Source organism: Thermoascus crustaceus, assembly GCF_041956765.1.
Source record: "Thermoascus crustaceus strain CBS 181.67 unplaced genomic scaffold VTN00scaffold_3, whole genome shotgun sequence".
NCBI lineage: Eukaryota > Fungi > Ascomycota > Eurotiomycetes > Eurotiales > Thermoascaceae > Thermoascus > Thermoascus crustaceus.
The window spans coordinates 3,736,143-3,747,867 of NW_027192529.1; the positions used below are offsets into that span (position 1 = coordinate 3,736,143).

Here is an 11,725-nt window from a genome sequence, read left to right on the forward strand (position 1 = left end):
TTTCTTTTCTTTTCTTTTCTTTTCTTTTCTTTTCTTTTCTTTTCTTTTCTTTTCTTTTCTTTTCTTTTCTTTTCTTTTCTTTTCTTTTGTTCTGAGGGGACTTGTCTAACAAGGTTGATGTTTATTCTCAGCTCTCCTCTAACATATAACATATGTATGTATTTCTAGCATTGATTGGCGAACATAAATGCCTGGACAGAAATCAAGACGGTGAAAAGAAACGAGATGGAACAAAGATGGTTCAGAGTATCTGAAACATCTTCCACGAAGTAAGTACTGTACAGTTGAGGAATAGAATGGAACAGAACGTCATATACCCGACTCCTTGAACTTAATACTTACCCATAAATTCAATAATAAAATAGAATAAGATGAAAAAAAATCTTTAAAGCCACCTAATCCACCAATGTATACAGGAAGGAAGGCAATGGGCATGCCCACCACTTGCGAATCCTGGTCTGATATAAAAAATTCTATCCCATCCTCTTGTCACTTGTGAATTTCCGTCAAGGTTCCTCGGGTTATTCTACTTTACTATATGCCACCGTGACTCGACCCAAGCACGTGCACTTCTTTCCGACTTGTAAAATTAGGCGGACCTATGTTCGGAAATTGCTACGCCACTATACAAAATGCAGACCGTTTAACACTGATTAGCAAGACTAGGATTGAAAGAGACTACTCCTTCCATTGAAATCTTTTTCTCTCTATGGCTAGGTAGGGGGTATGCACATGGATGAGAACCGTGCTAGGCGACCAAAGGCGATGTATGATGATGCTACGCAACCGAAATTGCACCCTGTATGTGCCAGGTTGGAACCCATGGGACAAACGCCTAAATCTTTGGCGAAGCTTGATCCAAGAATGGGGTAACGATGACCTTGAGAAAGGAATCAAACAAAAAGCTTTGGGAAATGGGGGTATGTGAGAAAGAAATGGTTCTCAAGCAGAGTACAACAATGGGAAAACAAACCGGGACCCCTTGAGCATTCAGAGAAAGAAATCAGGGGGTATGATGATATCACAAAACCCGAAATAAGTCGTCGGAGAAAACCCGAAAGAGAAGGCATGACACATAGATCAACGCCAGATCGACTTTTCGATAACAAAGGAAAATCGTTAAAACCCATTAGGAGGAAATGAAAAAGAAACCCAAGAAAAGATGTACCCTGTCAACAACATTGACCATTATCCCGTGGCTCGTGACGCTTCTAGATCGTGGAGTAGACTTCCTTCTGCAAAAGGGTTCTGCGGACCGAGGTCGAGCATCGGTTTTCCGGCGTTGCGGTTGCCGGTCGCCACTCCGTGGCCAGTGTGCTTTCCTCCTTGTGAAATAGACATGGAGCGGCCTAGGAGGCTGTTTGGAGCGAAAGGATTCTCCGGGGACGTAAGCGGCGAGCCTGCAGAAATAGGCGACGTCATGTTGTTAATATTCCGATACGGATTGTGATGGTGACCGCCAGTGGTATTTGAGCGTCCGCGAGGGACAGCACTTCCGTATGCGGATCCAGGAGGCAGTGCGTCGGAACCTGGAGACGTGACCGTGTTAGTTGGTCGTCTCCATGTAGTAGCACTTGGTGCCACAATGGATCCAGGAGGAAGTTCAGGGCCTGTTGCACCCTCCACGAGAGGGACACCTGGCTCCAGGTGCACTCCACGACCCTTACGGGCGTGCTGTGGCGGTTCCTGATATACAGGGGTTAAATCCACAAGAGGCTTGGTCTTCTGGCGGACAGAAGTCGATCGGTTGGGTGCGGAGCTACTGAGTTCCGGAGCGTGTGCAGATCGCATAGTATTCGAGCGACTGTTCCCACGACTTGAAGGGTTACTGAACGGCTGAAAGTTCGACGGTGGTGAAGTGGGCGAGCTCAGATTACTGAGCAGACCGTGAGAAAAGAGCCCATCGTTCGCATATGGATTCGCCATTCTCTCTTCCCTCTCGCGCATAGCTCGCTGTCGTTGACTGTATGTTCTCCCCAAAAGCCCTGTCGGGGAAAATGTCTCCTCTTCGATATCTCCCGGGGAGGTACCTTTGACCGTGGGTCCGCTGCGGGACTGAGATTCTCTGGCATCCTCGGTGTTAACTGTGAGCTTCTTGGGAAAGGAAGTGGGTGGGGGTGCACGTTCACGCGTGCTCATCTTATAAGCATACATTTTTTTCGACGAAACTTTGGCATCCGCAGAAGTGTGAGGCCGGGACTGTTGTTCGGACGTGGGGAGGTCTCGTTCCAGTGAGGACATATCGAGGAGCGGCTTGAAAGAACCCAGTTCATATGCAGTTGTCTCGCTCGAGGAATCCCCTGTGTGTTGGCCCTGAGCAGACGTCTGAGCAGTGCCCTCCCTCTCCTTCTGCCCCTCGCCCAGCACATGAACCAAATACCAGCTCCGCCACCTCTGGACGGCTTTGTACCAGTTGGCAGCTAGATCCTTGTCGTTTGTTGCAAAGAAATGCACAAAGTTCTCCGTACTCAGAAACATGCTCGATTTCTGCTGACTCTTGACCGCGAAACAGATCTTCTTAGGCGGCTTTATTTTCTTCTCCAGCTGACGTGCGGTAGGAGAGTAGATGTCGAAGTCAGACAGGTGGCAGATATTCGTGGGTTCCTGCCCCAGCTTCTTTGCCAGAACAACCTGTCCATCTGCACGGAGAGTGATGTAGCGTTTGTCCCACTTCCCCGGCTTCTGAGAATGGTAAATGTGAAATGTCTCTTCTTCCGGCTGGTCGTCGGGAACAGACTTTACATCCAATTCACCCAACACGGCTTCATTCGAAAAAGGAACGACTATCAAGGAATTCTGCCCATCATAATCCCATGAATTCATGACATCGCGTACATGCTCGTACCTCCGTAGAGGCCGCTCAATACCAAGCTGCGTGAATGATTCTAGGAGAACAGACTTCTTTGGGTCAATCTCCTCTGACAGGCAGTTTACAGCAGAGTATATCAAATCCTGGGCTTTTGTAGTAGGTGTGACTGGCAGGTTTATTGACGACTCAGCGCATTGCACCAGCACCCTCCTCTCTCCAGCGTTAACCGCAGACTTGGGAGCATCAATGCCAGGGACAATCCCCCCTCCTCCAGGTTGTATGGTTCTCGCTGGTGGCATGTCCTTTGCAACATCCTGGCTTTCTGCTGCTCCTTTAACGCCAGTATCATGTTCTTTAGACCACAATAGACCCATCCGCTCTTTCCACGACGCCCGCTTTGATTCACCGCTGCTGGGAGATGCCAATCTGTTTCCATATCGTTCCGCGTAGTACCTTGCGTCCATTCCATTGTGCTCCCGCGGGTGATCATGGTCACTTCCTTTCCTTGCATTCCCCACGTCTTCTCGGCGCGGCGTGCGACCTCTAGTGCTTGCATGAGTCGTCTGATGTCTTCTCTCTCTTCCACCTGTCAGCATTTCCATCGCCTCCTGTCTAAACTTCTCTTTTATCGCCATATCATCTTCCTCGGAAGTATCAGTGAGGCGTCTTGGGCGAGGAGCATCTTGCTCGTGCTTGGATCCGTTTCTCGATCCCTCTCTCGACGTCCCGGAAGAGCTGTTTCCCGTTCCCTTCTGAGTGTTAACGTACCCCTCATCCCGACCTATCCCATCTTGTGCAGACGTCTGATCGTGCAGAGTTGGCAGAGGAGGATGTGAGGTAGCAGCTGGCTTCACACGTCGATAGCGAGACATGCTCCTGGCGATGGTCTCCTTCTGCGGCTTGCTGGCCGCGGAGACATCTTGCGACTCAGGTGACGAGGGAAGAGGAGGCGGCGGCGGCGCGACAGGAGGGACAGTCGGATTGCTCTGCGCCTGGACCGTCGCAGGGCTCTCTTGCTGCCTTTTGGCAGCGGCCTGTCTCACGGATCGATAGCGGGAGAATTTCGGCAGCGGCTGGGCCTGCGCAGCGGACTGCGAGTCCGCAGCACCCGGATGAGGCTCCATGGAGGACGTGTCGGCAACGTGGACCTGCTCACTGCGCGGTTGTGGCGCACTGCATGATATCAATCCCCCGCAAGAAACTTTGATTTACCTGTGGTACGGCCCCGTCTGGAACGACCCTGCAGCCCTAAACGCAACTGGCTTTCCTCAACCCTGGGTGAGTGGTGCACCTGGGTGTGGCTTGTGTTAGGTAGACCTGGACAGGACTGAGGACGCTTCACTGGTGAAGGCTTGCTGGCCCAGGAAGAGACATACGCAGCGAATCGGAACTCGTATGAGCGTCCTTGAGAGTGCGGTGCTCCGCAGAGATCTAGACTCGCGCGCCCTGAGAAGGTAAAAGGACAAGATGTGGAGAGGAAGTCAGGAATCGGGCGAACGAGGGAGTGCGCGCAAAGGTCGAGACGGAGAGGACGGCTTTTTTCTACCTGGGCTGGTGGCGGTGTCGCGTTCCTTGGCCTCAATGGTCAATTCGATCAAAGGCACGCTATCGACGAGCGTATGCAAGGGGTCCTTTTCTCGCTGCAGGGCAGAAGGTGGAGCTCGAGGATCGACAGATCGCGGCTTCGTTGGGCTTTCGCGCGTGGCTCGAGATCGAGATGCGTGAGGCTCGGACCGTGCTGAACTGCGAAACGAGCGGTCGTCTGTGCTGGCCTCTGTCTTTGCGACACCTCACCTCTGCTGCTTCAGGCCTTTAGGAGCGAGACTGAGTGCCGATTCCCGCGTAAAGTTGCTGCAGTGAGATGCTTCCCTATGCCAAGCCAAGGTTTGTTCTTCGAATGGCGATCAACACGCCGGAATCCAACTATCTCCGCACTACGAAAGACGAGTAACAAAGCAGGCTTTCTACCAATGTTTCCCGAGCTCTGTCCGCAGATATCTTCCATCTACCCCCTATGTTGTTTTAGCCATCTCTCATTTCTCGACGTCACACAGTTGTTGGACGGAATGTGCGGAAGTATCCCCGCTGGCACCTGGGGAAGATGGTTCTGCTCCAGGGGGCGGTCTCTTTAGCCTGCCGCCAGTAGAGACAGCTTACCCCACGTTTGCGAAGACAAGGTCTCCTCGGGGGCGATATCACATATCTATTTTTGTGCGGCAATCATCGGATCCCGGACAACAGCCAGGTATGCATCACACGCTAAGGGACCTAACAAGTGGAGCATGGCCGCAGGCCGTTATGTGATCAAGAGATTCCACTAATCAAAGACTTTTCTACGCAGTCTATACACTACAATGGCTCTCGAAAACCAGCTGAAAGCTCCTTACTTCTTGAAAGCACCCAGTTCCCTTCTCCTAGGCAAAAGTTAGCGCAGTGAGGGGGGTTTCAGGACAGAAAACAAATACGCACCACCAGGCATCGAAGTCCACCGTCCGAACGTCGATGCCAAGATTCTTTAGCTCTTTCGTAGACAGATGGGTATCATATGGCCGCTGGACGGGCCCGTAGGGATCATTCCCCTGCTTGTTCCGGATCATGCCGGGCAATGGCAGGGCGAGAATCTCCGCAAACTTCTCACACATCTCATACTTGGTCATCCGGTCCTCTGACGTGAACTGCAGAATCTTCGGTAGTGACTTGATGCTGCCCTTCTCGCGCAGGTACTTAACCGCTACATGTAGGCATATTCTGGCCACGTCCTCTGTGTTGGTTGGGTACCGCTGCGCCCAGTCGTCCATCTTGACGCCAGCATTTGGATCCTGTGCCTTCCATACCGCATCAATGAGGACATTGACCGCGCTTTCATCGTTGCTCTTCGCTGATCCGTACAGTACAGGCACCCGCAGGACGACCCCCAGGCCATTGTCACGAGTCTCTTCGAGAGTCACAATCTCGCCATCTCGCTTCATCTCGCCGTACTTGTTCGTCGGGTTAGTCGGCGCGTCCGCTTCGTACGGGGCTTCACCTTCGCGGCCGGGAAAGACATAGTCTGTGGAGATATAGACGAACAAGATACCGCGGGAGGAGGTCCCTCTGGCAAGCGCGCGGGTGGCTTCGACGTTGATTTTGCGCGCTTGCTCGGGGTCCTTGTCGCACTGGTCGGGCGAGCGATTTGCAGCGCCTAAAAGCCACGGTCATCATAAGTATATCAAGTTTTGCTGCCATCAGGAATGCGACGTACAATGGACAACGACCTGCGGCCTGCCAAGTTCCAAGAATCAGCACCGATCACACCCAAGTTCCCTCGAACCCAAACGATGGGCGTAGAACACAGCAGTGAGGTACTCACTTTGTCTCATTCAACAGCCTCTCCACCTCACTGGGATTCTCCAAATTCGCCCTCAGTATCGTCGGGGGGGTGGCCCTGCTAAGTCCCTGTCCGACCACAAGCCAGCCCGCCCGCTTGAAAGCAGCAAGGACCTGCCGACCAAGGAGGCCCGTCGCGCCCGTAACGAGCGCGGTATTCGACATCTTGACACGTTTCTTGTCTGTCAGATAGATACCCAAGATGGAAAGGAATTAAATTGAAATGAGAGCCCAATTCCTGATGGGACGTTTCCCTTTCCCTGTCTGGGACCGCGGGGAAGAAACTGGAGGGGACGGAAGATCCAATGACGTAGAGCGGGATGCGCGGACCAGTTCTGAAGAGGGTTATGCAGCATGCAGTGAAGATTCCAAATCTATGATGCTACACCGTATTGGTCTTACGTTACTACGCAGTGTAGCGTGGATCAGGCGCGGATAGGAAAATCCAATTGATAATTCTGACGAATATTTACAAATATTGACATTGTCCTAGTGGCCTACGTGAGGGGGTGCATATTCGTAAAGACAACAGCCAACTCCACCGATCTCTTGGCTTGCCTCAGCCCGTTCGAACGCCGGGCAATTCACCGACTTCCCCAATTAGGAACCTTAAGCATGGCGGGCTGACCTAGATCTGACAAAAATCGAGAACAAGGGAAGGGAAACATCAATGGCGTTTTATCTATCTTGCCCGTTTCCCTTACCGGATTTATTGGACCCTCGTTACTTTGCATCCTGTACCGCGGTCATTTGAAAATAAGACCGGTTTACGCAGGACGACGTAACGGAAGTGATTCTTCCCATTTATAGTCGTGAGATCTTTGGGCAACGGTCTCGAGGTACTGGACTCACGGACTGAGGAAGACCGGAAAGGTGAATGACGACGGCGTACTCCGTGGTTCGGACTCGTGTATATGTAAGGCGGGGAATAATGCATCTATTACTTGTATGCTGCATATGCATGGAAGAGAAGATGCATGAGACTCCATGAGTAGGCCAAAAAGGGCTTCTTGGGCGCAAAGATATGCCGAAAGACATCTGCAGTAGTACGGCATATGGAATGGAGATCTACTGAGGTGTACTTTCAAAATCACGCGAACTGGAGCAGGATAGAAATTGTATATGATCAATTCGGCAGCTTGGCTCCGTACTTTAAGCTAGCTAAAACAACACTCAGCTAGAGACAAGAGCAGGCCCAGGGAGTCCCAATGAGGGAACAGCCCAAGTCCAACATGGGATCCGATGGCTCGACTTCTCCAACTCCTCTTCTCTACAGGCCACCGCAAGGATGGCAGACAGTAGTGAAAAGAAGATGGATCTTCCTCTTCCTTGCAGCTCAGTCAGAGCCATCAGGAAACTGCCGATGGTCTTTTACAGGCGACTCTGCCCGTAAAAGAACCATCTGCAGTGTACAGAAGACTCAATTATGAGTCTTATGATAAATGGTTTTCAAAAATTCCCAGCCGATCCGAAGACCAACTGGAGCGGTCAAACTAGGTAGTTTTCAACTAGCAAAAACGCGATCTCGGACGAGTCCTCATAGATACGCGTACTGCCCGTGCACTCGGATGGTGAAGGAAAGGAAAGAAACTTCCAAACCGGCGAGGGCGGGACGCTCTTTTATAACTTTTCTTCTGGCCCGTGCGTAGCGCTAACGTAAGCGAGGGGAACTAAGCGAGCCGAAAATGGATTAGTAATGTAGGTGGGTCTAGTGGCCACCGCCTGTATTCTGCCGGTTTCTATCCGACCGCCTGGGCTTTTTGGAAGGGACGTCTGACAGTTCGTGGCGTGCCTCAGGCAGCGTCGATAGGGTAGTCGGTCCTTACCGCTTGCCACGGTCGAAGACGCGCTCGTTCAATCAGAAGTTGAGGATGCCTTCGAGAACTCTTCGAGAAGACGCGAAGAAGTCCGTGGATCTTGCCGCCAGGTACCAGACACTCGGTCCTGCGGCGAACTGACACCGCTCGAACGCTCTAGCGCTCTCTCGTGGCGTAGGTGTTTTTGCCAACAACGCGTTGATTCGCAGTCGGCAGATATTCCTATTCCGAAGCCTGGTATCGGAGATTGAACCGAGTGCGTGTTCGAAAGCCGGAGAGAAAACAGGTATGTCTGGAAGGTTGGATTTCGCCATATCGAAGCGACGCGGCGCAGTCTCCAGGAACGCCCCCACGGGGGTGGCGAACAAAAAGAACGGCATGTCAAACAAAGTACCGCGGGGAAATTTCTTGCTGGAGCTATGGCATTTCGAACTCCTATTGGCGTGTACCTTTTGCCAGAAGGATTCTATGTGGCAATTGCTAGGTCTTGGGGATTGACTCGTTGCTGAATGCGGAGTACTCCGCCTGGAGAGATCGTGAATTTCCTTTTCTGGTAATATCTAAATTACTCCATGAGCGATAGCATTTTCTGATATTCAGTTAAATGTTAGGTACTGGCTTGGAGAGTATTGATTAGAGCATAGCATGGTGCTCTTAGGCTCCTACTAATACATTTTTATTCTATAGTTATAAAGCCTTTTCGGTAAAAGTCTACGTCCCCCGTTCTCGTCATTAATACGAGTTCCTTGCTGGTGAGGGAAGGGTGACCTTTCAACTTCTGTAAACTTTGGACTGCTAGCAGTATTTTCACAAACAGTAGTATCAGTTTGTCATCAAGCTGTTTTCCCTTTATTCATGACAAGGCAGACGTACTAGATCTATTGGTCTATTGTTATTTACACTACTATATCATATCTTTTGTCAGCACTCCCCTATCCTCTATTGTATTGGTAAATTGCAATTCTAAACTACATGGTTTTGAACCTACTGGAAAATACCCCGGACTATGATAGGTCACAGACTCTAGACAAAGCCAGCCCAGATCGCAATATAGCAAAAGCGGCGAGCTAGGTGGCTTGACCAGGGGGAAAGAGGTACCGAAAGATGTGATTCAGTAGTGTATGTGGAGGAAGAAAGGAACAACTTTGTATTCCAGTGCGCGTTTTTAGGGATTTATTCGCGAAATTTCTCAGTATTTGTACACCTCGACCCAATCTGTTCTAAGCACAAACCCCAAAAGAATATATTAGCCCTCTTTGTACTGTACAATGCAAGTTAGTAGGTTAAGCATCTTCTATCCCCAAACCCCGTACGATCCGAAATAGTCCCTTTGTTGTTGTCCTGCCTCGTCTATTAAATTGGACTCGTCAAGGAATCTTCATCTGCATCCTTCAGAGAACTTCTTATTCTCGCGTAAAATTGGCCATCTGACACGTCAACATATGAGAACTGGTAGTAGCCGGGCTGCCACCTGTCCAGTTCCTCTCGCATCACCCAGCCCACTGCGCCCCTCTCATCCTGGCACTGTTTGGCTTCTAGCCATTCTGTCTCCGTATCAAAGTCATCCCTCGTAGAGCTGAAGGCGAAGTCGTAGAAGAAAACCTGATAGGAAGTTCTCCCGTCATCCCCCTGAACCGTGCGGACTTTGATATTCTCCTTAGCGCTTATGGCCTTGTTAAGAACACCGTACATAGCCCCCATTTTGTCGATAGTCGAAACGGCGGAATCGACCACTGTCTGCCAGTGTTCCTTGTCAATGTGCGAGGGTATTTCGAAGAGAGGGAAGCCGTCGATGAGTTCCATGATGATACCGGGAACGCTCAGGAGGTGCTGATATTCAGGGTTTTCGGTTCTCTGTATTTCATATGACACTGTTGCCATGAGCCTGGGAACCTCCCTGCCCTGTAGAGGCTCTATCCGGGAGTAGAAAGAAGTCTCTGCTGCAAAGAACTCCTCGCAGTAATCGTGGAGCAAGGTCTCCATTTCCGCAGTATTCTCTGGCTGGATGCCTTCGTCAAATATCCTTTTCTGATATTTAGCGGCATCTCCGCTTTCGACGAATTCAACATATCCTTCCTCATTCTTGGAATTCCAGAGATAGTCTTCCTCCTCCTCGGGACTCCGGAAACCAGCCTGCTCCCGCTTTCGCAAGTCTTTGCTCCCTCGGCGATCATAAAGCTTGAGGACAGCCAGTGGACCTTCTGCGTCTCCTAATCGGACAGACATCACACAAGACATGGAATATCCTAGTTCTTCCTGGACTATTACGGTGATGGTATCACCAGAGCAGCCCGGAAGATCATATGCCTTTGTTACCTGAAGCTTTAGAGTTGTACCTGGCGGGTAAAGCCTGTGTAACTATTAGCTTTTGGCCCAACAAGTTGTATGAAGACAAAAAATACCCTGAAGTAGACATTCTGTCGATAACCATCTTGTGGCCTGCGTAGTACCTAGGTAAAGTAATTTTAGTAACCAATCTGTTGACGTTTGCAATAACTGGTGCGATAGAAAGTGAAATGTATGGACGAGTGGTATTTCCAGGTACCTCCCAGTGTAGTATGACCTGTACTAGGTAAGTACTCAGTAGGTATCCAAGTAAATAGGTAGGAGGCACTAGAATTTGTAATGCAGACGGTGAATCAGTAGGAGTGAATGTGACTATGAAGGGACAACGCGATGAAGCGCGACTGATGGCGATTGAAAACTGCCTGGGACTTACACTAGTACTCACTAGGTATTAGGAGGTACCGGCGGGGCTACTTACTAGTACTTAGGTACTAGTAGGTACCTAACATTTTACATGTCTTTAGCAGCGCCCTGCACGGTCCTCACTTTACGTATTGATCTAATAATATTTGATCATGTGATGACTGGTATTAACGTCGGGGGCTAGTCAGGGGTGGACCTCATCCTTAGGTAGTACAGTCAAAAGCTGTAGTGAAGTTTAGGAGGTACGTTTCATTTACAGTTACTGTTCCAAATGTTCTGGAGTAGGGGAGTAGTAACTACTTGTTACCCTTACCTAGCTAATGCAGTACCTGGTAGACAAGTAGAGACAGATATATTACTCACAATTATGAACGCTGATCCTCACCTTGTATAGCGATCTATTACCACCAAACCAAGTATCACTCTATACACTTAATTAGTACTTTGCACCAAGGCTATGGTTCTTTCTTCTGTCCAAGATGTAGATATCCTTTGGCCTATCCTTTCTCATTCCTCTTCTGCAGTGCCTGTATTATAAGAGGTGCTGGTTTTGGATGCATTAGGTAGGTTTACTATGAAGATACAGGTACCTAGGTACGTACCTATAGGTCCCTAAAATATAAAATACTAACTCCGACCTGTAAAATGCCTAACAGCGCGCTATTAATGTTCCAGCACGCTGAGCATCCGCGGTACGCCGGCCCCCCGCAAAGCCCTAAAGAAACCGTCGGGTCTGCGTCATCGAGTCCCGCTCCCCGCCTTCGTCTCCTCCATCCCACATTTTCATGGAACGGAAAGAGTCTCTACTCGTCTTAGATAGGACTATCAGGCAGACCATGCGGGTATGTCGTCGTTGATAATAGAAATTAATAATGAAAAATTCCAGCTTAATTCGTATAGGACGACGGCTTGGCCCCCAACTTTCGAACACGCATCTTTCTGGATGCAAAGTCGATCTCACATTAGCACCAGGACAGTGAGAAGTGCATCGGAAGGGTAAAGTCGTTCAGGTGTATGACGTGTT

The 11,725-nt window shown here is 50.0% G+C and overlaps 4 protein-coding genes across 4 annotated transcripts; all 4 read right to left on the reverse strand.

Annotated features, from left to right (window-relative positions):
- Positions 1-1,188: 1,188 nt before the first annotated feature.
- Positions 1,189-3,933, reverse strand: VTN00DRAFT_6542 (uncharacterized protein; the record flags this gene model as incomplete). The annotated part of the gene is made up of 1 exon (XM_069433190.1): positions 1,189-3,933. The coding sequence occupies one exon, from the start codon at positions 3,931-3,933 to the stop codon at positions 1,189-1,191; it is 2,745 nt and encodes a 914-aa protein (XP_069288974.1).
- A 1,259-nt stretch (positions 3,934-5,192) lies between these two features.
- VTN00DRAFT_6543 (uncharacterized protein) lies at positions 5,193-6,340 on the reverse strand (the record flags this gene model as incomplete). Its single annotated transcript, XM_069433191.1, has 4 exons — positions 5,193-5,223; positions 5,279-5,990; positions 6,051-6,070; positions 6,159-6,340. The coding sequence occupies 4 exons, from the start codon at positions 6,338-6,340 to the stop codon at positions 5,193-5,195; spliced, it is 945 nt and encodes a 314-aa protein (XP_069288975.1).
- A 1,693-nt stretch (positions 6,341-8,033) lies between these two features.
- Positions 8,034-8,372, reverse strand: VTN00DRAFT_6544 (uncharacterized protein; the record flags this gene model as incomplete). Its single annotated transcript, XM_069433192.1, has 1 exon — positions 8,034-8,372. The coding sequence occupies one exon, from the start codon at positions 8,370-8,372 to the stop codon at positions 8,034-8,036; it is 339 nt and encodes a 112-aa protein (XP_069288976.1).
- Positions 8,373-9,345: 973 nt separating this feature from the next.
- Positions 9,346-10,218, reverse strand: VTN00DRAFT_6545 (uncharacterized protein; the record flags this gene model as incomplete). The annotated part of the gene is made up of 1 exon (XM_069433193.1): positions 9,346-10,218. The coding sequence occupies one exon, from the start codon at positions 10,216-10,218 to the stop codon at positions 9,346-9,348; it is 873 nt and encodes a 290-aa protein (XP_069288977.1).
- Between the last annotated feature and the right edge of the window lie 1,507 nt (positions 10,219-11,725).